Below are 27,043 nucleotides of genomic sequence, written 5' to 3'. Positions count from 1 at the left end.
TATTGTTTCTATCACAATAGCCTTCTCAACCAACTATTTTGTAAATTGTTTTGGAGATCAGAAAAGTAGGTATATAGCTTTTAGCTTTAAACTTCAAATGACTTTCAATATACTAAATAAGAACTTTCTAATGGTCAAGCAATGCATACTTTGAACACAAAATTTCCTTGATATCTTCACATTAAGAAGGAGAACTGCCTCACAATTGTGTCATGAAGAAGGTAGATGAAATCACCTCATATTCATTCCTGTAACTAAATGTCACAGTGCACATGAATCCTCTGACAAAATATTGTATTCATTATCACGTCAGATTTTTAACTACGCACAGCTTTATTTATTCTTCTTCCTCCGTAAGTACAGGAAAAAATTCTTAATCATTAGCCTTACAAAACTAGCATGTTATTCTTAACATATCCTAATGAATTCAAATAAAAATAAAATTAATGTCATTAAAAGTACATTTATAAAGAATATAGACTAGAAGACTTCACTTAGAAGATTTGTTTCAAGTGCTGTTAATATTCATGAGATCATAACCAAATTGTATCTGGTTTCTTCAATATCTAAAAAAATTAAAACACTAATATCTTCATACTTTTTAAATGCAAATGCTCTTATGTGACCATGCTTATCCCTCTGTATATATCTGTATCTATGTGCCTACTTTTAAATCCACTCTATTCCACAATTTCTCTTATAATCTTAACTTACCCATGGTCACACATGGATAGCAGCATGACAGGAGAGTTGTTGAACCCAGCTTTCCGGACTTCTAGTCCAATGATCTTTCTATAAACCTAAGGACACACAGTCCACCATTTTCCTCCCTTCCCATAAAGCTAAAGAACCTTCCCTTTCCCTTTTCCTTCTTTCCTTCCTTCCCTCTTCTTTTCTTCCTCTCTCCCTCCCTCCCTCCGTCCCTTCTCTCTCTCCTTCTCTCTCTCTCTCTCTCACAAGGTGTCACTCTGTCGCCCAGGCTGGAGTACAGTGGTTCATTGCTCACTGGAACTTCAAATTCCTGGACTCAAGCAATACTCCCACTGCAGCCTCCCAAGTAGCTGGGACTACAGGTGTGTGCCACCATGCCTGGCTAATTCAAATATTTTTTCTGCAGAGACAGGTTCTTGCTATGTCGCCCAGGCTGGTCTTACATTCCTGGCCTCAAGCAATCCTCCCATCTTGGCCTCCCAAAGTGCTGGCATTACAGGTGTGAGCCACTACATCCGGCCCCATGAAGATAAAGAACCTTAAGTAAACTAAAATACATCCTTCCATTTACTTATGTTAGCCCATACAAAATTCTTGTAGTTGCATTCTAATTTCCATGTCAAAACAGTCAGTACCTTAATAAATTTTAAGCTAAATCTTTCTGAGGAACAATAAAAAGTATAAATAAACAAAATAAAATATTGAAGTGTATGAAACATACTTTCAGAAATCCTTCAGTTAGCCATCAACAAAATGCTATAGTTGTGGCTTACTTAAATTGCAAAATTTTACAATTATTTCATGGGCAAAAAAGAATATTACATGGTTGTAAATACAGAAACAATGAATTAGTATTTTTCAACCCAGTTCAAGTTTGTTTATATACGCATACTTTTCTCAGAAGGTCTTTCATCTTCTTCATGTATTACTTGCTCTTCTTCCTCAGGTTTGCTGTCCTTTTCATTACTTTCTACTTCTGCTGTTAACAAATATAGAAAAGAAAAGTCTTACTTCTACTGGAATTCGTAACAGCTCGCTAATTTACATTTTTAGTCACTATCCAGTTACAAAACTAACCTTTTATGAAATCAGAGTCCCAAAATGTAAAATTTGGGGAGGGAAAAAGGGGAGCAGGAACTGGTCGAATGAATGACTAAGTCCACATTCAACTGTTCTGCAATTCACAACAAACTCAACACAGGATTTAATCTTAATATAGATTTTAAGTAACTTAAAAAAAATTAATTAATAATTTTCTGTCACCAATAACATTAATAAAATGTGAAAACAACTGCTGTAGAGCATTTTGATTCCTCTACATTCAACAATTAAAACTAAAATAGTGTCTGTGACAATTATCAAAAAAATTCCAAAGTACTGGAGCATTCAAAACACCTAATATGTTGAACATACAGGTTGAATCATTAAGTTACTTTAATGCTTATGGTATAGAGAGTTCATAAACAAGGAACGGAAAGGCTATCCCAAATATAAGAAAAACTTTAAACATATACCTACTTTGATAACAGTGCCAACAACTGAGCTGGGTGCTTAATATAGTTATCACATTGCCACAATATAATCTCACACTGTAAACTATTTTTTGTCTTCACATAAAAGAGGAAAACATTCAGAAGGGTTAATTTTCTTTTCTTTTTTTTTTTTTTGAGACTGAGTTTCACTCTCGTCGCCCAGGCTGAAATGCAGTGGGGCGATCTCGTCTCACTACAACCTCCACCTCCCGGGTTCAAGCAATTCTCCTGCCTTAGGCTCCTGAGTAGCTGGAATTACAGGCACCCGCCACTACGTCCGGCTAATTTTTTTGTTTGTTTGTTTGTTTGTTTTGAGATAGAGTGTCACTCTGTCGCCAGGCAAGGGTGCAGTAGCATGATCCCGGCTCACCACAACCTCCACTTCCCAGGTGCAAGTGATTCTCCTGCCTCAGCCTCCCAGGTAGCTGGGACTACAGGCACCCGCCACCAGGCCCAGCTAATTTGTATTTTTAGTAGAGATGGGGTTTTACCATGTTGGTCAGGATGGTCTTGATCTCCTGACCTCGTGATCCGCCTGCCTCGGCCTCCCAAAGTGCTGAGATTACAGGCATGAGCCACCGCGCCCAGCCTAATTTTTTGTATTTTTAGTAGAGACAGGATTTCACCATGTTGGGCAGACTGGTCTCCAACTCCTGACCTCAGGTGATCTGCCCACCTCAGCTTCCCAAAGTGCTGGGATTACAGGCGTGAGCCACCGTGACTGGCCCAGAAGGGGTAATTTGCATGACTCATATAAAATGTAACAACTGAAGAGTGCTGCCAAAAGATACTGCTAAAAATGTCTATGCAATTATATTAAATAAAATCCAAGAGGTACCAAAATGTTGTTTTGGTCAATCAATGTCTCTTCAACTAACCTACTCATTAAATGAGGAATAAGGGAGCTACAAAAAAAAAAAAAAAAAAAAAATCACTAAGATGTTTGACTTCTATTTTTCCCCCTTATGTCATTGCAACTTGCTTCTCAATGGCTTCAATCAAGCATTCTATGTTTCATCATGTTCTGCAACTAGTATTAAATAATCATAAAGTATATCATGCTATATAAAGATTCTGATACGACATTTCTTCTCCAATCATCAGGGTTTTAATCACAACAGCCCTAATAGCAAAAGTCAAAGGTTAAAAAAATTTAAAAGATACTTTAGGTGAAAATATGTAGGGAAAAGGATCATTGATGAATACCTATTAAGGCGCTAGAAGTATTTTTTTCACTCTAAGATAAACAATAAGCTAACATAGTACACAGGATTACTAAAACTATTTTTGAACTTTAAAATAAATTATTTGAAAAGTAACTCTCCATTTACTACGCTTTGCTCATTTTAAGTGTTTTAAGACCTCATCTCTGGCCGGGCGCGGTGGCTCAAGCCTGTAATCCCAGCACTTTGGGAGGCCGAGACGGGCGGATCACGAGGTCAGGAGATTGAGACCATCCTGGCTAACACGGTGAAACCCCGTCTCTACTAAAAAGTACAAAAAAAAAAACTAGCTGGGCGAGGTGGCGGGCGCCTGTAGTCCCAGCTACTCGGGAGGCTGAGGCAGGAGAATGGCGTAAACCCGGGAGGCGGAGCTTGCAGTGAGCTGAGATCCGGCCACTGCACTCCAGCCTGGGCGACAGAGCGAGACTCCGTCTCAAAAAAAAAAAAAAAAAAAAAAAAGACCTCATCTCTCAACCTCAGTTTCAGTGAAATAAAAATTTATGTTTGCTTTCTTGTAAACAGATCACAAACTCATTAAAACACATTCTTTCTCTATATATTTTTCCGTATCTTCCTGATTTTAATACTGAGTGTTGGTAACTCCTGAGCTTCCTAGTTCCCAGAGTTTCCAGAGAGACAGAGTAACTGGGTTGCTTGATATAAAAGGTTTACATAGTCTCTATTGAGCAAATCCTCACATCGCACAAAGCACAAAATTAGCCACGGCTCCAACTAGAGTGACTCCAAGCCAGAGCATCCAGAACACAGCAGAGTAAATTGGCCTGGTATGGTTTGTCTCTTTTATAAGCATGTCAGTTTCCTCTCTATATGTCAAGCTCAGCTTGAGATTTCTTCATCTTATTCAAAAACCTCCTCCTATTACCCAACTCCCAGTTTCCAGATATGCTTAGAAGATATTACTGGATTCCCAACACTTAAAACACACAGGATTCACAGAATTAAAATATATGCTAGAGGTTTATGTAACAGAAAGAACTTGGTAAAAATGGTAGTAACAGATTCTACAGAGACGGGTAGGGACTTGTATTTCTTTAATTTTATTTTGTTCACAAAGCCTGAAGAAAACCTGAGAATGGGTCTTCTTCAACCCGGAGTAATAATCCAAGGCCCTTGGTACACAGACAACTTTAGACATAATTTCAGGTAGTTCCTGGGACTCCTGAAACTCACCCAAATAGTAGGTTAAGAATGTCTTTTTTACTGACGGGTGCGGTGGCTCATGCCTGTAATCCCAGCACTTTGGGAGGCCGAGGTGGGCGGATCACAAGACCAAGAGATGGAAACCATCCTGGCTAACATGGTGAAACTCTGTCTCTACTAAAAATATAAAAAATTAGCTGTGCGTAGTGGCAGGTGCCTGTAGTCCCAGCTACTCGGGAGACTGAGACAGGAGAGTCACTTGAACTCGGGAGGCAGAGCTTGCAGTGAGCCGACATTGCGCCACTGCACTCCAGCCTGGGCGACAGAGTGAGACTCCATCTCAAAAAAAAAAAAAAATAACAATAATGTCTTTTTTAGAATCTGTCCTTACTTACAGATAAGTTTCTGTTATAATTCCTCTGATTTTCTTGAGTATAGCCTTATCACAATTTGGTAAGTTTTCATAGTTTCATGTGTGATATTCTTTCCTTTCAAGCAAACTAGACAGCTCATTAAGGGCAGATACCAGATCTCATAATTTTGGTAGTACCATAACTTTGAGAAATAGCTGAGACAAATTAGATGTTTAATATCTATCAGAAGACTACTATCTTTAATAAGGTTCCATTAAGTAAAAGTAGAAAACTGTGTTTTTAAAGGATTACAAAATAGAATTTACATTAGGGGACTTAGTTTCCCATTTCAGAATTACACTTTATAGAACTTTATTCTAAGGAAAAATGGAGGACAAAAACCATTGCCTTAGATCAGAGATTGGCAAATCTTTTTTTGTAAGTGGCCAAAAAATAGGTATTTTCAATCTTGTGGGCCACAAGACCTCTGACACAACCTCTTAATTCTGTCCTTGTTGCAGGAATCAGCAATAAGTGCCATGTGATATGTAAACAAATTACCATAGCTATGTTTCAATAAAATTTTATTTATAAAAACAGGGCTCACAGGACAGTCTACTCCATTCCTGATTTAGATTACTGGCTCCATGAAAATATTTATAACAAAACAAGAAATTCCTACAGACTACTTAAAAACAATATCCATCAGAAAAATGGGCAAAGGAGATGAACAGGCAGTTCATAGATAAGGAACTACAAAAGGCCAATAAACATATAAAGATTCTTAACAAGATCTATCAGAAAAATGAGGCATGACTGGTAATGTGACTTTTCCAGACATTTTGTATCAGTTTTATTTAACCAATATAGAGTGGCAAATAATGTATCCTATGTGAATTTTTGTGCTCTCTTTAAAAGCAAAACCTAGTGGGGGAAGTCACATTTTTTTTTTTTTTGAGACGGAGTCTGGCTCTGTCGCCCAGGCTGGAGTGATGTGGCCGGATATCAGCTCACTGCAAGCTCCGCCTCCCGGGTTCACGCCATTCTCCTGCCTCAGCCTCCGGAGTAGCTGGGACTACAGGCGCCCACCACCTCGCCCGGCTAATTTTTTGTATTTTTTAGTAGAGACGGGGTTTCACCGGGTTAGCTAGGATGGTCTCGATCTCCTGACCTCATGATCCACTCGTCTCGGCCTCTGAAAGTCACATTTTTTTATATCCAATTCTGCCCCTCCCGTTCTCTCTGAAACCCGAATCAGGTTTTCCACTCCATCATTCACCAAAACTGCCCCTTGGTAAAAGTCACCAATGATCTCCAGATTGTTAAATACTTCTCTTCCATCTTATGAGCACACACAGCAGCATTTGATATAGTAAACGGTTACCTTATTTCCTCCTCAAAACAGTGTCTTTACTTGGCTTCTGAAACACCAAAATCTCTCCATTTTCCTTCTACCTCAGGGGCTGCTCTTTCTCAGCTCCTTTGTTGGTTCTTCCTCATCTCCCCAACCACTAAACACTGAAATGCCAAAAGCTCAGTTGTTGGATCTTTTCTCCATGTATACTCACTCTGAGGTGATTTCATCTTGTCACCTAATAGCTACATGCTATCTACTACATTTTTCTAATGCAAGCCAAGTCTCTGATCTGAAATCCAGACTTACACATCTAACTCGGACAACAGTACTCATTTGAAAATGATCTTCCTCCTATACACCTCCTTCCAAAATCTATTTCATCTTTGGTCTACCTCAACTCTGAAAAATCTGCAACTTGCACACTAGTGTACAGAACTAAGAAGCTCCACAAAGAGAAGCCAAGTACATAAGTAACAACCAAATATAAATGGATTGAGATGATAAAGAATTTTAACTGAAGTGACAACAAATTAACAGTAAATTGACTAAATCATGCCAATTCTATCAATACTAACCTACAGCAAAAACAGAAGTCTCAAATTCTAGTCTAATGTAATTATCCTCATTAGCATCAGTTTATGTTTATTTACCTTAAATATCCAATGAACAAGGGGAAAATTATCAACCACAGATTTTTATTTTAATCTGAAATAAAATCTGCAAGGAAACTATGTCAATGTTTAATGTAAAAAAAATCTGGTTTACTCTAAAACAGATTTTTCTCTTCAAAAATCTTATGTTTAAGAAAAAAAAAAGCATGTGGAGGAGGCCTATCCCTATTTTTCCATGAAAAATAGAATGAGAAGGACCAAAACAGAAGGGAAGATGGAGAATGCAGTAACCCAAAAGCTAAGGAGAGCCTCAAGAGGGAAAGACTGTTATTAAGAGGTCATCCAAGTATGGAAGAATAGATAAGACAAAGAAAAGATGTCCCTGGATTTAATAACATGATCATCAATGTCATTTCACTGAGAAAAATTAGGAGGGGGGCGGCTAGCAAGGCAGAAATCAAAATCCAATTAAGTGGAAGAGCTAACAGAAGAAGAAATGGTACTAGCTTTGTTAATATAACTTGAAGAATGGCTCTAAAAGAAAGGAAAGAGATGAAATAGTAGCTAGAGGAAAGTATATAGCATGGAGATGCAGCTGCTCTAGTGTTTGAACTTTCCCAGAGGGATAAATCTTTATTTTGCCATCCTCTTTAAACAGATTATCATTTTAATAATTTAGTGAGTATCAGTTATAACATAGTACTATGCCACAATTCAACAGCGTCTCTAGACCTATTAAGGTGTATATATATGTATATATATACACACACACATATATATATGCAACACTTTTTTAGCTCTTCTACTTTTGTAAAATTAAAATAGCTTTTCTATTTGCTTCATCTTTCATTATTTCTTGTTGCTGCTAATACACATCACAATTACTATATTTAAAACATATTTGCTAAACAAGTGCCTGAAATGGCAGGTCATGCTATTTTCTGTTTACTACACTCATAGATGTTAGCAGCTAGAAGGAAGAGCCAGTACTGAAGCTGACTTTAGTACTTCAGCTAATAATTCTGTGTTCTGAGTACATTAAAAATTAGTCAAGAATAAAGGCATTTATTTAAGTAACATTTCAGCAGGAGTACAGCAACATAAATGGCATGCAACAGATTCTGCCACCATATAAAGAGAACAGAGTACAGTTTAAGAACCAATTAAGAAACTGTTCTTAAACTCAAAATACACAAAATTACCTTCAGAGGAAGGGGAAAAGATACAAAATAAAAGTTTAGTTATGAGCCAAGAAATTAAATCTATCACTAAATGTACCCTGCTAATATAGCATATCAGATTAAAGGCAAGTAACCAAAAATATTCCCAACTTTGAATTTTCAAAGTATGCAACATGGATGGCTTAATATTCATCTCTCAGCACTTCACTGCCTTGTGTGGGATGCCCTCCAATATCAAGATTCTGACATAAAGGTAAGGTGTATAAACTCATTAAATCATAAGCTGCAATTTGCTTTTTTAACTTTCTTATACAGACTTTTTTTTTTAAAGGACTTATAAGGCTTTTTTTTAAGGACTTGCCCTAGTGCCTCACTCTGTATAAACACTTATAGAAAATGGATGAGTGAAATTCATTCTCAACACTGTCACCTATTATCTTTCCAAAATGTAAATTTCATTCTCCTCTGCTTGAAGTTCTTTATTGGCATTCCAGTGCCATCATAAAGCTTTAACATTATAACCAAGGTCCTCCATGATATGCTTCTCTTATTGATTATTCATTCACTTTACAAATATTTACCGGGCACTTACTGTGTGCCAGGCACCGTTTTGGCCTGATGACGGTGACTCAGAGCAGGAGTAATAACAGTTGTGAACTGGACTTCAGATCTATTATGGTAGTAGTACCAACAGAATTTCCTGATGGACTGATTATGGGGTGTGAAAGAAAAAATAAAAATGGTTCCAAGGTTTCTGGCCTGAGCAAGTAGGATGGAGCTGCCATTAAAAGGAATTAGATTCAGCCAGGTGCGGTGGCTCACGCTTGTAATCCCTGCACTTTGGGAGGCCGAAGTGGGCGGATCACAAGGTCAGGAGTTTGAGACCAGCCTGACTAACATGATGAAACCCCGTCTCTACTAAAAAATACAAAAAACTAGCCGGGCGAGGTGGCGGACGCCTGTAGTCCCAGCTACTCGGGAGGCTGAGGCAGGAGAATGGCGTGAACCCGGGAGGCGGAGCTTGCAGTGAGCCGAGATCGCGCCACTGCACTCCAGCCTGGGAGACAGAGCGAGACTCTGTCTCAAAAAAAAAAAAAAAAATACAAAAATTAGCCAGGTGTGGTGTCGCGCACCTGTAATCCCAGCTACTCAGGAGGCGGAGGTGGGAGAAGAATCGCTTGAACCCGGGAGGCGGAGGTTGTAGTGAGCCAAGATCGTGCCACTGCACTCCAGCCAGGGCGAAAGCGAGACTTCATCTCAAAAAAAAAAAAAAAAAAGAATTAGACTCGTTAAAACCCTATGTTACAGCAGAGCCAATATAGCAAGACCCTGTCTCTACAAAAAAATTAAAACTTTGCCAAGTGTGGTGGCACATGCCTGTATTCCCAGGTACTCAGGGGGCTTAGGCAGGATGATCACTTAAGCCAGTGAAGTGGAAGCTGCAGTGAGCTATGATTCTTCCACTGCACTCCAGCCTGGGCAACAGAGCAAGATTCTGTCTCACAAAACAAAAACAAGCAAACAAAAAAAACCTCTATGTTATACAGATATTAAAAGGGACAAGACATCCCTGAATACATCTGGTGCTCTAATAAAGTTACCTTCCTCTGCACTCCCAGAATACCAATTTAACATTATCACTGCACTCACAGCCTTGTATTTAATGGTCTGTGATTTAATTCTTGTGTGTATCCTGAGGGCTAATACTACCTTCAAATCTCTAGAACCAAGAAGGGCCTGGCCTCTTTATATAGGTTTAGCTGAATGTTCTTTGAAAATAAAAAGCCTTTTTTTTTTTTTTTGAGGCAGGGTCTCACTTTGTCACGCAGGCTGGAGTACAGTGGCACGATCTCGGCCTACTGCAGCCTTGACCTCCCAGGTTCAAGTGATCCCCCTACCTCAGCCCCTCAAGTAGCCTGGACTATAGACAAGTGCCACCATGCCTGGCTAATTTTTCTATTTTTTGTAGAGATGGGGTCTCGCCATGTTGCCCAGGCTGGTCTCGAACTCCTGAGCTCAAGCAATCTGACTGCCTCAGCCTCCCAAAGTCCTAGGATTATAGGTGTGAGCCACCGTACCTGACCAAAAAAAAAAAAAAAAAAAAAAGCCATTTTTTAATAAGTAAAAAATCTCTACCTCCAAAAGCTGATACGATATATTGGGGGAAAAAAATTATCTGTTTCTCTTAGACCTGCCTCCATTTTTTTTTCTTTGAACAAATTAGATGGTGTTTTATGCTAGCAAGGTCACTTCTCTCATAGATGTCTAAATCTAAAAATGTGATATAACGGGAACAAAAAGGTATTCATGCTTTTCTCAGTCTTCCTCAGGCTGAGAAAGTTCCATACAGGAATAATGTTTTTGAGTTTGACCATAAAACAATTTTTATCATTCTCTTTTTCTCTAGGAATAATAAATAAAATAAAAGAGATTGGGAGAGAAAGGTACTGAACAAATCATAAAGTTAATGTGCCTTTTACATAAGGAGTTTGAAATCAACCTAAAAGTAACAGAGATCTAAGACATAGAGGGACAATATCAAGTAAGATAATTGGGTTATAGAGAGCTCATTCAGAAAATGAGGGAGAGAATAGGTTGGGTAGAATCAAAAGGGCTGGGGAAGCAAATGGGTAAAGTCTTTATCAAATGAATAATCAAGCTTTAAGGTTTCTGGCTTACAACGATGGTGCTGTCATTCCCTGGACAAAGAATATTAAAGTACAGGATTTCATTGGGAATATTAATTGATTGAAAATATAATTTGTTACACTTGAAGCTAACAGAATAAACTATTAGGCTTTTAGTTCTAAGTTATTTGTTCGCTAAGTGATAGCAAGAAAGAACTGCTACAACTCTAGTCAATTATGTACTAACTTAAACTGTTATCTCAGTGTTATGGTGCTCTATTTCACCTCTATTTCCAGACTATAAGGGCATATTTTCTACTTATTTTATCTCCCTTCTTAGTAATTAGCACAATGCTACTCACAGAGTAGACACGCTGTAATTCTGAATTCTATGAAGTTAAGACATCTTTCTATAGAGTCATCACTATTCTCAACTTTCTCTGCAGCAAAAATAAATTTAAAACATTATGATAATATTTTATTAAACAGTTCATCAAAGTCAATAAAAATCTTTAAAATTTAAGTTATATGCTAACCTGGAGAGCACGTTTCATTTTGCGATATAACTTCAGACTCATCTTTTTCACCTGAAATATCCTCTTCATCAGAGAGGACCAGAAATGCTTCTTTTGGCAAACTCTCACTACTTTCTTGTTTAGATGGTGAACCAAAAGAACTTTCCATTTTCTCTTCCAAATCTGGATTTGTCTCATCGATTGGAAGGAGAGATGTTTTAGAAAAGCAAGTAAGTTCATCCTCAGAAGGTGCAAGCTTTTCCAAAATAGGAATGATTTCATCTGTCTCCATAGAGTCTGTATTTTCTAAGATATTCTCACTTTTATCATCTTCAGTAACATTTTCACTAATGGTTTCTACAAGATCTACAGAAGTTTCATCTTCATTCTTTTCACCTTGGTCAATTTCCATACTGCTAGATATAGCATCTTCTCCAAGAGCAAGCTCTGTGATACCTTCCTCTACCTTCTTTTCATTTTCAGGGGGTCGATCTGAACAAATAGTTGTATCATCTGTTTCTAGAGTTTCTTCATTAGCATCAATATTATTATCAGCTTTATTTTTCTCATCCAATGAGTCTTTACTCTGGATTTGCTCTAATTTTTCGTCAACCCCATTTTTTTCAAGAAAATCATCATCTTTATTGCTACTTGGTTCTATATTGTCAATTTCAGGAACTGGTTCACAAACTGGTACAGAATTTGGTTCAAAGGTACGATCGAAGGCTGATTCAGAAGTCAGCTCATCAGAGGCCAGTTCACCAGTGGCTAGATCATCAGAGGCCAGTTCACTAGAGGATAGATCACCAGAGGCCAGATCATCAGGGGCTGGATCAGTGGAAGCTGGTGCTCCAGAAGCCAGATCAACAGAAGTTATTTCACTAGAGGCTATATCATCAGCGGCACAATCACCAGAAATGGGTTCAACAGGGACCGGTTCACCTGGGATGGGATCACCAGAGGTGGGATCACCAGAGGAGAGATCATCAGCGGTGGCATCACCAGAGGTGGCATCACCAGAGGGGACATCACCAGAAGGGGCATCACCAGAGGCTGCATCACCAGAGGCAGCATCACTAGAGGAGGGCTCACTAGAGGTGGGATCACTAGAGGTGGAATCACCAGAGGCCAGTACTCCGGAGGTTGGATCTCCAGCATCTAGATCACCAGCGGCTGGATCACCAGAAACTGGTTCAGCAGTCAGTTTAGAGTCTGGTTCTGGAGCTATGTTATGGGGAGACAAAGGTTCACAATTTAAATCATCATCCTGCTTGTTTTTTACATTAACACTTAGGATACAGGGTGTTTCTTTCCATTCTGTTTTAGTTTCTTCAGGATCAAGACAAATCTCTTCAAGGCCATTCACCTCTTCCTTGTCTTTAATGTAATCCATATTCTCCAAAGGTGAGGTTGGGTCCAAATCTCCATTTTCATGGTTGCCATTTAACAGCTTGACATCAGTTTTCAACAGTTCTTCTTTGACCTTGTACACTGCTTCAAGTTGCTGACGATCACTCACTCTCATCGTTTTTCGAGCCTTGAAGACTTTTTTCTGAGGTTCTTCTAAACTGTCCATTTTGAATCTTTAAGAAAAAAGAGAAAGAGCGTTTAATAACTGAAACAGTAGCCACCAAATTGTAGACTTCATACAAATTGATCTTAGAAGAGATGCAAGCAGCACATTTCACATAATGTTTAAATAAAGACATAGAAAACCTACTGCTTGTGTATACTGATTTTCATATTTATTGCATCTGTGTAATACAAAATCAAAAATGACTATAGTCTACTAGAAAATCAACTAGGAAGTACTGGGGGAAAAGCGACAAGTTTTCATTTTCAATATGGAATTCACAGAGTATGGAGATGTATAAGCAAAAAAAAAGGTAGATAAAGTAAAAAAAAAAAAAAGTACCTGAAGAAAATGAGAAAGAAAAATACAAGTGTAAGAACAAAAACAGTAGGGAAATAACAGGTATAGAGATAAAGGAAAAAGGAGGAAGAATTAAGAAACATGTAAGGAAAGATTACATTTGCAACCAAGCATACTTAGATTGGCAGAACTATAAGCATATTAACAAAAGATTACCATCAAGAAAGAGAATTCACAACAATGGGAGAAAACATTTGCAAATCATATGCCTGATAAAGGACTTTCATCTCGAATCTAGACTTTCATATCTAGAATACAGAACATATATTTATATAGAATAGACTTTTATATCTAGAATACATAAGAACTGCTATAATTCAATAAATCAAATAACCCAATTTAAAAATGGTCAAAGGACTTGAACAGACATTTCCAGAAAGAGACCCCTAAGCCAAAAGTCCGTTAGCAATAAACATCATTAGTCATCAGTGAAACGCAAATCAAAACTACAATGAAATAACACTTCATACAAACCAGGACAGCTACAATCAATGAGAATAATGAGTGTTGGCAAGGATTTGAAAAAACTGGAACTTTCATACAATGATAGTGGGACTGCAAACAGGTGCAGTTGCTTTGGAAAACACGCAGTTCCACAGTATGTGAAATACAGAGTTGTCATATGACCCTGCGATTCCATTCCTAGGTGTATACCCAAGAGAAATGAAAACATGTCCACACAAAAACTTGTACACGAATGCTCTATAGAAGCACTACTCACAATGGCCCAAAACTGGAAACAACCTGAATGTTCCATGACTGATGAATGGAGAAATAAAATGTGGCATACCCATACGACAGAATATCATTCAACCACAAAGGAGAATGAAGTACTGAACATGCTACTACATGCATAAACCTTAAAAATATGCTGAGTGAGAGATGCCAGTCACAAAAGGCCATATACTGAATGATTCAATTTATATGAAATGTCCAGAGTAGGCAAATCTAGAGACAGAAAGTAAATCAGTGACTGCCTAGGGTTGGAAGGTTCTGGAGAAAATGAGGAGTGGCTGCTAAAGGGTACAGGATTTCTTTATGGGGTTATGAAAATGTTCTAACATTGATTATGGTGATGATTATACAGCTCTGTGAATATGCTAAAAATTACTGAATTGTACTTTAAATGGGTGAATAGTAGATATGTGGTTATATCTCAGTAATGCTACTACAAAAAAAATTTAAAAATAAATACAAAGCGTGTGTGTGTGTGTGTGTGTGTGTGTATTCTTCTCTTTTTTTGGTAAGTTGTGCTAGAGTTTTATCAATTCTATTCACTTATTAAAGTATGAACCTTTACTTGGCTGATATTCCTTAGTTTTACATCTGCTTTCTTATTTTAATTATTTACTCTAATATTTATTATTTCTTTTCTCTTACTTTTTCTTGGAAAGAGTTTAACATGCCATCCTTTTCCTTGAGATTCAAGCTTAAGTGTTATTTTCAATCTTTCTTCTTTTGCAATGTGTGCATATAAAACTATAAATTTCCCTCTAAGAGCTACTTTAGTTGCATCTCACATTTTCATGTGTCATTTACATTATTCTGTTAAAATATTTTCTAATATCCATCATGATTCTTCTTTCATCTATGAGTTATTTAGAAGTAGGCTTTTTAAAAAGGTAATGAATTCTGACCAAGTGAAGCTTACTTAGAAAAATACAAGGCCGATTTCACATTCAAAAATCAAGCAGTGTTGACCATGAACAAGCCATGATGCATTCTGACTTTATTTCACACCCAGCAGAGTGTACAATTATGAGTTTTGCCTAAACTGAATGTCTGGTACCAGGTTGTTACTGACTGAATTGTGCAACATCCCACACCCCACCACATCCCCAGAAAGATATTAGTTTTAAGCCCCAGTACCTCAGTATGTGATCTTATTTAAACAGGGCCTTTACAGTGATCAAGGTAATATAAGGATACTAAAGTGAGCCCTAATCCAATACAATTGGTGTCCTTATAAAAAGGGGAAAATCTGGACATAGACAGACATGCATACCGGGAGAATGCCACGTGACAATTGAAGTTATGGTACCCCAAGCCAAGCAACTACCAGAAGCTAGGAGAGAGGCCTGGAACAGATCCTTCCTCAGCACCTTCAGAGGGAGAATGGCAGTGACAACACCGTGATTTCAAATGCCTTGCCTCCAGAACTCTGAAACAATACTGTTAAGCATGAAAGAAAACCACAAAACAAATCAAGCTACTTAATTCACCACATAAACAGAACAGAGGGACAAAATGAACAAAGGATTACCTCAACAAATACAGAATATTCATTTGACAAAATTCAAGACTGATGCATAATTACAACTCCCTGGAAACTAAGAATACAAGGAAACTTACTCAAATCTGATAAAGGTTATCTACCAAGAAAACTAGAGGTATCATGTCTGATATTGAAATAGGATCAGAAAAAAACAAGGATGTTTCCTGTAACCATTTCCATGTTAACATCTGGCCAGTGCAATAAAGGCAAACAAAAGAGCACAAAGATGTGGTTCTGAAGAAAACAATGTCATCAATCAATAGTAGAATAAAACAAATACCTTTAAGGACTAAGATGTATAGGAGGCAGGAATACTGTTTTAACACTGGATAGTCACTTACCATTACCATCACCAGTAGGAATGATATGGTAGAATACATTTGCTTTGGCCTGAGAAAGAAAGAAATGCAGCCCCTGATGTCTGAAAACTTAACTGACACTCACAGTTAGGGCTCAATGTTGTTAACGGATCTGATGCTTACGGTTAAGCCATGCTGTTCTCTGATTGGACACAAAACCAACTCAGAGAACATTCAAGTCAGACAAGGTCACTGTGCAACCCACAAAATTCCAAACATCCCCCCTCACTAAATAAGTGATGACTACTTCTTTATCAGTTACAGCTTTATCTTATAATAGTCTGTCCTCCCTATATAGATAAAATTTATTGAGATACCCAAGTATAGAAGTGCCCCAACTTTCTGATGCCACCCAATCCACGATAAGGATCTACTTCCTTAATCTCTCCCCAGAGTAACCCAATCTATACTATACTATACTCAAATCCTATACTAGGTTTTTTCTAACATCCTCTTACTGAATGATGTGCCTTACAGTTTCCCCATAGTGAACATTATTTCCTCCCTGCAACAAATAGTAAACCTAACTTGTTCAATTACAAAGGTGTTCCTGCTGATCTTTGGCTGAAGGGCATAAAACAATAAGCCTAGCCTATTTGCTGGAGGCCAATTCAGCTTGAGATTCTACCACCTTGTCAGAGAATTTCTAGACTGTGATACATTCTGTATTCATTCTCTCATTTTGAGCCAATAACTTAGAACATATGTCTTATTCTAGCCATTTTATTTATATAACTAAATATTTAGGAAAATTACTCTTCATTTAAACAGAAACCTTAATACAAAATTATAATAGACACTATGTTAAGGATTTTTAATTACAGACTAAAATTTCACACCTTCAAGGTTTTTCCCTTCCCATCATTACAGTTATTCTAACTGCAAAATTTTCTGCAAAAAGATACATATACAATGCATTGTATTTTGCTGTCACTTTTCCTTACTAATTCCAAAACTACAAAATAATTAAATTTATAATATAAGTAGCATAGTTACCCTGTAAGTATTTCAAAAGGCCATTCTTTTGAATTTAGCCTCATAATATCCACATCTCAGATATTATATGGATAGCTGGTAGTTATTACCAATTGCATTAAAAGTAAGTATTCCTTTTAAAAAATTCATAACTTTTAATAATCCAATTAAGAACATGAACTCTTACATTAAAAGTAAGCATTCCTTTAAAAAAAGTCATAACTTGTAATAACCCAATTAAGAATATGAACTCTGTAGACTGTAGACAAATTCATAGATTTGAATTCCAATTCTTCCAGGAAACCTACTGTGTGAGACTGGGCAAACATCAATTTCTTAGTTTCAGCTACCTTAAAAAGGGATGAATAACAACACCTGTCACAAAGGTTGCCATGAGAACTAAATGAGATTCTATACATTAAGCACTTGGAATGTAGTAAGAACTCAATAAATGTTATAACCATCACCATCTATATATTCAGGATAATGTTTTTAGGAATAAACTAAATATTCAGGATAATGTTTTTAGGAATAAACTAAAGAGTGTGAGACAAATTCCCCTTTGGTATTTTACATATAAATTACAAAATCCAACATGTAAACCTCACATTTAATATTAAATTGCCACCACCAAATAATATTTAATAAAAATATATATAATTTAAGAAAAGTTGATTTTATCAATAAAATTGCCATTAACTTCAGTAATAATAAAGCACTCTAAAAAGAATTACAGAATAACTACCATCCATACCCACAAGGGAGCACACTACAGCCATTTACCGGATCTTATGGGTTCTAAACATAATAAAAAACAGACAAAGCAATAAGGAAGTAGCATGAACAATTAGTTCAAACTAGTTCAGCCATATCTGTACCAACCAATCAGCAGTCTGCTTTTAGAAATGTATTTTGCATTAGCAAAGCATATTTAAGAAAGATACACATTAAAGAAAGGTGTGTTACCTGCAAACAAGTTTCCATGGCTGTAATACCACAGCAAAACACTTCCAAGGATCATTTTAGTACTGTCACCTAGAACTAAGATGCCATTCATAAAGCTATTCTATAAAATAAATTTAGTATTTTAGGTGGCAACTCAAATCAGAAAACTTTCACATGACTGTAATTCATTTTCACAGAAAAAGCATTGGTATTTTACGGCAGAAGATGTCTGCCATGTCTAAAAGTAACTGCAAAACATGATGAACTAGTTTCTCCTGAAAGTATTTTTTTCATGAGGAAGAGAGTCAAAATAATGTTAAGTCTCTGTATATTCAAGAACTCTGGGAAAATACTATCACTAATAAAATATTTTCCACAGGAATTTATATTTAAATAACCAGATAAGGGTTAAGTCTCTCTGGCTTGGAAATTTTTTTTTTCAAATTTTTGGTAAATTATTTTAAAAATATTTTTAAGGAAAGCCCAACGAACTTCTTCTTTAAATGAAAACATTACTCTCTTCTCTGCTTCATCCCCCTCCACCCACTTCTTTCTAGCAAGAGATCATAGCAATGAAACAACAAAGGGAAGCTGTTATGTCTTAGCCTACAATCTGCCTGCTCAAAAAGCTCAAGAATTTAAATGGCTGTTCAAGAGCCGTTCACAAACTCAGCCAATCAGCAGCCAGCATTCTGATTCCTGCCCAGCAACAGGAGACAGACAATAAGGTCAGAAAAACATAGTTAAACAAAAGCTGTATCTGTAATACTTAAGTGTGGTTCTTTGTTTGAAATAAAGAATCTAGAACACAGTTTACATAAAACCCTAAATCCATGTAACATGCATTAAATATACCACACACATAAATGAATAAGATTTACATCTTTTTGCTTTAATAAATATCCATGAACATTTCCAGAAATATACATTAATATAAATTAATTTCCTACCTGAGGAATAAGTCAAACATGGACAATATACATAAGAACATACTTTTCTATACAATGAAAAATTCAAATGTAAATTTCTTTTTAAAAATTCCATAGACCATATATATAGTATATATAAATCTAGCAAAACCTTAAATCCAGACAAGTAAAAAAAAAATTTTCATACCCATCTACCACTATTGTTGCAGATTTCCGATTCCAAAAATTAATAGTATTCTGGACCCAAAGGATTACTAGGGATAGTATTATGAAGTGTTGTGCTGTCTACTGCACTGAACTGACTTAGTTTAATTCATCTAATGAAATCTAAATGTCTGATGCTGGACAACCTATATTAAGTGGTAAAAGTACAATTACTACATCCTTTTCTCCTTAACTGCCTTTCGCAGCGTTACAAAAGGTTATATGAGATGTCTTTTCAAAGCTTTATTATAAAACAAGTGTGGATTACAAAGTAAATATTCATGAAAATAAAAGACATTTTTATTACATTACACCATTCTATAGTTCTTTAAATATAGAATTATAAAATAAAAATGGAAAATTTGTTATCAGAATTTTTTTTCTCAAATTCACTACTTATTAGGTGTTCTTAATAACCAAGTTTTAAAAATAAACCTCATTTCCCCCCTTCCTTACAGATGAACCTTGTAATTTTTCAAACATACCCAAGAGGGAGCTTGCTGCAGCCATACTCTTAGTTTATATAATCTCCCCACAGGAAAAATATATCAACAGCTGCTTCAATGTTTCAGTCCTGTGAGAGAACTGAAATTCACTGTCTGATTGGCTCAAAGCCGAAATAGTCTAAAACCAATCAGACATCAGTGTCACAAACCTTGCCCAGCAACAAGGGAAGCAGATGAGGGCAAGTGCTCTATCAAAAATCCAAAGGATGTGAAAATAAAGGTGAACAATGAACTGGAAACATTAGGAATATTAACTCCAGATGCTCTGTTTGAAAAACAGGTCTATGGTAGGGTTTCTCTGATTAAATAAACTAGGATCTGTACTGCTTTCCAAGAACAGACTTAACTAAGTACCATGATTGTTAGGTCAAAAAGCATATACAACACATAAACAAAACAAATGCTGTATTAATTCAAAGTAATGAATATTTGATGAAGTATACTTCAAAATAAAATTAAAGCAAAAACTTAGAAAACATTAAGTGGACATGGCATTTCTATCTTTGACAAAGGCATTTCAATTATATTCATGCTGTTGGCTGAGAGTATAACATTTTTCTGAATGAACATTTCATTCATTTTTCTAGTGAAAATAATTTTAATTCAAGTTTATTTTCATTAAATGGCTGAATTAAATATTAAATATTTAATATTTAACTGATAATTTCTAACCTCTTTAGAAATGCAACTCTGCTATTAGGTTCTTTAAGAATCCCAATCTCAGTTGAAAACTGTATGATTTTATTTTGCATTTCTAAATTTTGCTTGAGAATCTGCAATACTCTTAAAATCATAAAGAATAATGGGTTGCACAATAAATGCTAATAATCTGCTTTACTGCTTATTGTTCATTAAATAGACTAGTGAGTCTGTTCACTCACTCTGATACTTATCTGCTCAAATTTAGTATAAAGATTTTGAAATTTTTATTTTAAATATGATGTCCATCAGTATTTGTGGGAGACTGGTCTCAGGACTTCCCACAGATAAAATCTGACAATGTTCAAGTCCCTTATATAAAGTAGTGTAGTATTTGCATATAACCTATACACATATTGCTGTATACTGTAAATCGTCTTTAAATTACTAACAATACCCAGTATAACATAAAGGCTATGTAAATAGATGTTATCCTGTTGCATTGTTAGCTACTGTTCTCTCAACTAGTATAAAATAACTGTCACTAGCTATCCTGCTGTCTTAAAAAAAAAACAGTAAGTGGTGAAATCTGTTTATCAAATACTCATAAACTCAGTTGAGTAAGTTATCGAGTGATCATAATATTTGACACGTCCACAAATTAACCCCTCTGCCTGTCACCAACCAAAATGTGGAATGCAATATCCCCAAACTACGTTGTAAAAAATAACCAACCACAAAGGAAATAGGGAGTTTGCTTTACCAACAATTCCCTAGACTATGCAGGAGTAAATCATGTTCTTAAAATTTTGGTTAAATCAAAGCCAGAATTGTCACTACAATCTAACTTCGTGTTGCATTCAGTGCTATGTTTTCAGAAATTCTGGAACAGTCTATATGATAAAAACATAAGATACCTTAAAATTACTTCTCCAAGTCAATTTTGGGGATCATTGTCTTACAAGGGCAAAATAAAATTAAATGACTTGATCCAACAAATGCCATTTTAGAATACACAGAGCAAATTACACCCCTTTAGAAAATTGGCCAATTTTCCATCAAGGCCCAACTCACTAGCTTGCCAAACTCTATTATCATTATGCAGATAAGGAGTGAAGTTATAGAAGGTCTTGTATTTATCTCCACAGGAATTTAAGAAATCATTTGTCCAGAGCTGGGAGCAGTGGCACATACCTGTAATCTCAGTTACTTTGGAGGCTGAGGCAGTGGACTGCTTGAGCCTGAAGGGTAGAGACCAACCTGGGCAACATAGCAAGACCAGGTTTCATTTAAAAAATAAATAAATAACCAGCAGTAGAAATCATTTGTCCAAACGTACTTTTCACATTTTGCTTGGGTGAAGTAAAACACCCAGAATGAGGTATGAGGAGCTGAAAGATGTAAATCCCTCAAATGCCAGGAAATAGCTCTTACTTTTCTTATTAACCCAACCTAAAGAGAAAAGCTGGACAGCTAACTTTCTGTGTCAGTCACCTTTTACTAGATGATAATGCAGCAACAACAACAAAATTTCACTGGCCAATAACTGTATACTTTTTCATTCTAGGACACCAGGCTGAAGGAACAGCACCCCCTCACCCCATCTAGGCCTTGTGGCAGAGGGAAAAGACCAATATGACAGAGATACACAGTATACAACAGCTTTTAGCAGGGGTGTCCAATCTTTTGGTTTCCCTGGGCCACAATGAAAGAATTGTCTTGGATCACACATAAAATACACTAATGATAGCAGATGAGCTGGAAAAAAAATTTTCATAATGTTTTAAGAAAGTTTACAAATTTGTGTTGGGCTATATTCAAAACAGCCCTGGGCTGTATGCAGCCTGTGGGCCATGGGCAGGACCAGCTTATTTTAAAGCTTTTGCTTAGACATTACTTTCATTCACATTCCTTTGGCTAAAACCAAATTAGTCATTAACGGCATGGGAAGTAAAAATCTCCCAAGGGGAAACACCTCACATCACATGGCAAAAGGTAGGGACATAGAATTCTTTTGCTGTAAAAAGGTATAATTATAAAATATCATACAAACTATCACACTAATTTAAAATATACATATTCTAAAAAGCTTGGCATAACAAAAAGACTTCTGAACTAACAAAACTAGTTTCTATTCCATGTTCTAACATTAGTATACACCAGCAAAGAATAAATCAATTTAACTCTTTAGAGTTCAGTTTCCTCAACTGTAAAACTGAAGAGGTTAGGCCAGATGCTTGCTAAGTTCCATTCTAGCTCAAGTTTTATGTTATTTTATTAATGTTTAGCTATACTAACACATAATTTTTCATTATGAAATAAAAATAAAGTGCCCTGTGCAACACAACAGCTTACTCCTCCTTCCTCATCCTTGACTCCTAAATGCCAAGATAAGCATAATCTTGAATTTGATGTTTATTATTCCCAACCATGCCTTATAAATTCTGCCTTTTATTAACACCTTGAAAAAAACCCATTTTATTTATTACACACTTTGAAAGGAGAAAAAGAAACTGATGCTTATTGAGGAATAATATATGTCAGACACTATAACAAAACATATCCTTTTCTCATTAGTTTATGTGATAATTTACATAATTTCAACTTTACATATCATGTGAATTAATAAATCAATAACTATGCTACTATCCATAATTACACAGATAGTAATTTTAACTTAGTAAGGTAAAGCAGACACCCAATTCAGTACCAAGTTGTTTTCTTCAGCACAGGAACCTTCTAATGCATTTCATCATTTAAGTTTTGGTACCATTTTAATAAAATGTTGAACAATCACCTACATGGTATCTTCCACAATTGTCTTCTTTATCTCTTTGAAAATGGAGATGTCATTTAAGATCACTGGTAAAACCTATCTACTCAGTAAATGAGACCTGAGAGTAGACTCCCTCCCCAGTTTCACCAGCCTGCTGACTACTTCATGTATTAGATACAAGAGTATTACCAGCAGCTTTCTAAGTATTAAATTATCTCATCCTTAATTTAACATAGCAATTAAGAGCAGAATTCACTCAACAAACTTAGAAGAGGATTTCCTCAACCTGATAAAGGTCACCAAGGAAAAACCCACAGCTATCATACTTAATGGTCAAAGACTGAAATTTTTCACCCTAAGATCAGAACAAGAAAAGTTATCTGCCCTCACCATTTCTAGTCAGCATTGAACTAGAAGTTCTAGCCAGGAGAATTAGGCAAGAAATGAAATAAAAGTCAAACAACTTTTTGTTTGTTTGTCTTTTGAGACATGGTCTCTCTCTGTCACTCAGGCTGGAGTGCACTGGCACGATCTCAGATCACTGTAGCCTCTGCCTCCCGGGTTCAAGTGATTCTCATGCCTCAGCCTCCTGAGTAGCTGGAATTACAGGCGTGAACCACCAAGCCTGGCTAATTTTCGTATTTTTAGTAGAGACGGAGTTTCACCATGTTGGCTGGTGGTCTCAAACTGCCAAGCTCAGGTGATCCACCTGCCTCGGCCACCCAAAGTGTTGGGATTACAGGCATGAGCCACCATACCCAGCCCAAAGTCATACAACTTTAAAAAAAAGAAAGAACTATTTTTATTTACAGATAATAAAATATCGTATATAGAAAATAGTAAGAAATCAACTAAAAATTTATTAGAATAAGAGTTTAACAAAGTTGACTATAAGATTAATATATAAAAATCTATTGCATTTCTATACCCTTGAAACAAATGATCCAAAAATAAAACAATTCCATTTACAGTAATATCGAAAATTATTTTGCCAAAAGTACAAAACTTAACATTCTGAAAACTATAAAATACTGTTGAAGAAATTAAAGACATAAATAAATAAAAGACAGTTCATACTCATGAATCGAAAGACTCATATCCTTAAGATGTCAACACTCTTCAAATTAAAGCTACAGGTTTAAGACAATATCAAAATCCTAGCTATTTTCTTTGCAGACACTGATAAGCTGATCCTAAATTTAATATGAAAATGCAAAGGTCCCAGAACAACCAAAACAATCTTGAAGAAGAAAAATAAACTTGGAGAACTCATACTTTGCATTTTCAAAAGTTATTACAAAGCTACAGTAACCTAGACAGTGTGGCACTACTAGCAAAATGACAGGTATATCCTTAGGATATATTTTGGAACAGAAATAAACCCTCACTTTTACAGTAAATTGTCTTAGACAAGGGTTACAAGACCATTCAATGGGGAAAGAATAGTATTTTAAACAAAGAGTGTTGGAAAAACTGGATAGCCACATGCAAAAGAATGAAGTTGGACTCCTATTTCTTGCCATATACAAAAATTAATTCCTATAAATGAAAGACCTAAATTTAAGAGCTAAAACTAAAATCTTAGAAGGAAACACAGACATAAATCTTCATAAATTTGGAACAGGCAATGGTTTCTTAGATATGACCCAAAGAGAAGAAGCAACAAAAGAAGGGGGAAAAAAAAACAGTGTAACTGAACTTCATCACAATTAAAACTGTTCGTGCTGCAAAGAAAACCACTAAGAAAGTGAAAAGACAATTCACACAATGGACGAAAATATTTGCAAACCATATACCCGATACGAGACTTGTATCTTGAATATATAAAAACTGTTAAAATTCAATAATAAAACATCAAATAACTCCATTTTAAAATGAGTAAAGGACATAATAGGCATTTCCACAAAAAGGCTTTTTTTTTTTTCTTTTTCTGTTTTCTTTAAAAATTATTATTATACTTTAAGTTCTGGGGTACATGTGCAGAATGTGCAGTTTTGTTACATAGGTATACAAGTGCCATGGTGGTTTGCTGCACCCATCAACCCGTCACTTACATTAGATTTTTCTCCTAAAGCTATGGTTTTTATAAGTCAATAATTCATAGGCAGTAAACGTCATTAGTCATCAGTGCAAGTCAAAACCACAATGAGATAACACCTCACACACACCAGGACAGCTATAATCAACAAGAATAATGAGTACTGGTAAGGATATGGATAAATTGGAGCCTTCATACAATGCTGGTGGGATTGCAAAAAGGTGCAGCTGCTTTGGAAAACAGGCAGTTCCATACTATGTGAAACACAGAGTTGTCATACGACCCAGCAATTCCATTCCTAGGTAAATACCCAAGAGAAATGAAAACATATGTCCACACAAAAACTTGTACATGAATGCTCTATAGAAGCACTACGCATAATGGCACAAAACTGGAAACAACCTAAATGCCCTGTGACTAATGAATGGATAAATAAAATGTGGTATATCTATATGATGGAATATCACTCAGCCATAAAGGGAATGAAGTACTGAACATGCTACTACATGTGTAAACTTTGAAAACATGCTGAGTAAGAGAAGCCAATCACAAAAGGCCACATACTGAATAATTCCATTTACAGTATTCTCCGCTTATCCACAGAAGATACATTCCCAAACACCCAGTGAATGCCTGAAACTGGATAGTACTGAAACTTATATATACTGTGTTTTTTCCTATACATATAAGACATTTAACTTATAAATTAGGCACAGTAAGAGACTGACAATAACAATAAAGTAGAACAATTATAACAATACACTGTTCGTTTCACAAAAGCATAAGATAGTTCTTACTAAAGATCTTAGCAACCTCAGCATACGATTCTTTTTCTTTCCTTTATTAAGTCAAAAACTTTAACCTTTTCCCTTAAAGAAAGCACTTTACAGTTTCTCTTTGGCATATCCAAATTGCCAGCATCACTACTCTTGCATGTTGAGGCTGTTATTAAGTAAAATAAGGGTGACTTTATGACAAACATTGTGATATCAGCACAAATCTAATAACCCAGACATCTCCTAAATGACTAATGGGTGGGTAGCATCTACAGTATAGACACGCTGAACATACTGGACAAAGGGATGGTTCGTATCCTAGGTAGGACAGAGGAGAATGGCATGAGATTTCATCATACTACTTAGAACGGTGCCAAATTTGAAACTTATTATTTATTTCTGAAATTTTCCACTTAATATTACCCACAGTTGACTACAGAGAGCTAAAACCACAGAAAACAAAACTGTGGAGAAGAGGGGACTACTGTATATGCAATGTCCAGAATAGGCAAAGCTATACAGACAGAAAGTGGCTTACCAATTGCCTAGGGCTGGAGGGCCTGGGAGGAAATGAGGGTTGGTTGCTAAAGGGTACAGGATTTCTTTATAGGGTAATAAAAATGTTCAAACATTGATTGTGGTGATTACACGACTGTGAATATGCTGAAAACCACTGAATTATACACTTAAACAGGTGAATTGTATGACATGTGAATTGTATCTCAATAAACTTGATATTTAAAAAAAAGAATAGCAGAACTTCAGTCAAGTGTTTTTCATTTATTTTTAACCTAAATCCCTTTACTGGGTCACACTTCCAACATGGACAGAACAACTATATCAAGAGAACCGAGTGTTGGTTTATACTTTAGAGCATTCACATTTTTAAGCCAACAAGTGTATCTGTAATTATATTGATGGTGAAAGGCAGTATGTGTAAAATAGCCGCAGCCTTGTTCTCTTATGTGCTCATCTTGGATGAGGTCATTACTCTTTTTCCCTGTCCTTAAACGGTACGTAATTCTACAGTATGCTCATCTTGCAGGATTACAGTAATGGGCATAAAATACCCATGCAAGATATTTAAAAACAAAAAGAAAGCAGTACTAAGCATGACACAGGTGACCCCTCCAGGAGCAAATATTAATAAAGTCTTCTACACATAGAAAATGCAATTAACTATCTTTTACCAAAAAGACTAGACAGTCTTAAGTGAAACAAAAACATTATCTTTTATTATAAAATGGTACTATAACCAAAAGGCCTTATATGTAATTAATGATGATAAATGTTTTTAAATGAGGTATACTTCTTGAACTTTCTGATGTTACATATGGCTTTGTCACACTTTATCAATATTGTTTTTATTCATATGGCGTGTTTTGTCACCATTCTCTGTATTTGCCAATGCTCTAAA

The 27,043-nt window shown here is 36.0% G+C and overlaps 1 protein-coding gene across 9 annotated transcripts in view; it reads right to left on the bottom strand.

Moving 5' to 3' along the window:
• The window catches only part of ATF7IP (activating transcription factor 7 interacting protein), a 134,972-nt gene that overhangs the window by 65,322 nt on the left and 42,607 nt on the right, over positions 1 to 27,043 (bottom strand). For 4 of the 9 annotated variants that reach the window (XM_050749365.1, XM_050749356.1, XM_050749358.1 and 1 more), the window contains 2 exons: positions 11,293 to 12,854; positions 1,604 to 1,690 (listed from right to left, as the gene is read on the bottom strand). In XM_050749365.1, coding sequence (XP_050605322.1) covers positions 1,604 to 1,690; positions 11,293 to 12,847 — 1,642 coding nt within the window. In that variant the 5' untranslated portion in view covers positions 12,848 to 12,854. The other 5 variants (XM_050749361.1, XM_050749360.1, XM_050749364.1 and 2 more) reach the window with 5 other exon arrangements.

Source organism: Macaca thibetana, chromosome 11 (assembly GCF_024542745.1).
Source record: "Macaca thibetana thibetana isolate TM-01 chromosome 11, ASM2454274v1, whole genome shotgun sequence".
NCBI classification, from domain to species: Eukaryota; Metazoa; Chordata; class Mammalia; order Primates; family Cercopithecidae; genus Macaca; species Macaca thibetana.
This window is presented reverse-complemented; position numbering and strand designations above follow the sequence as displayed.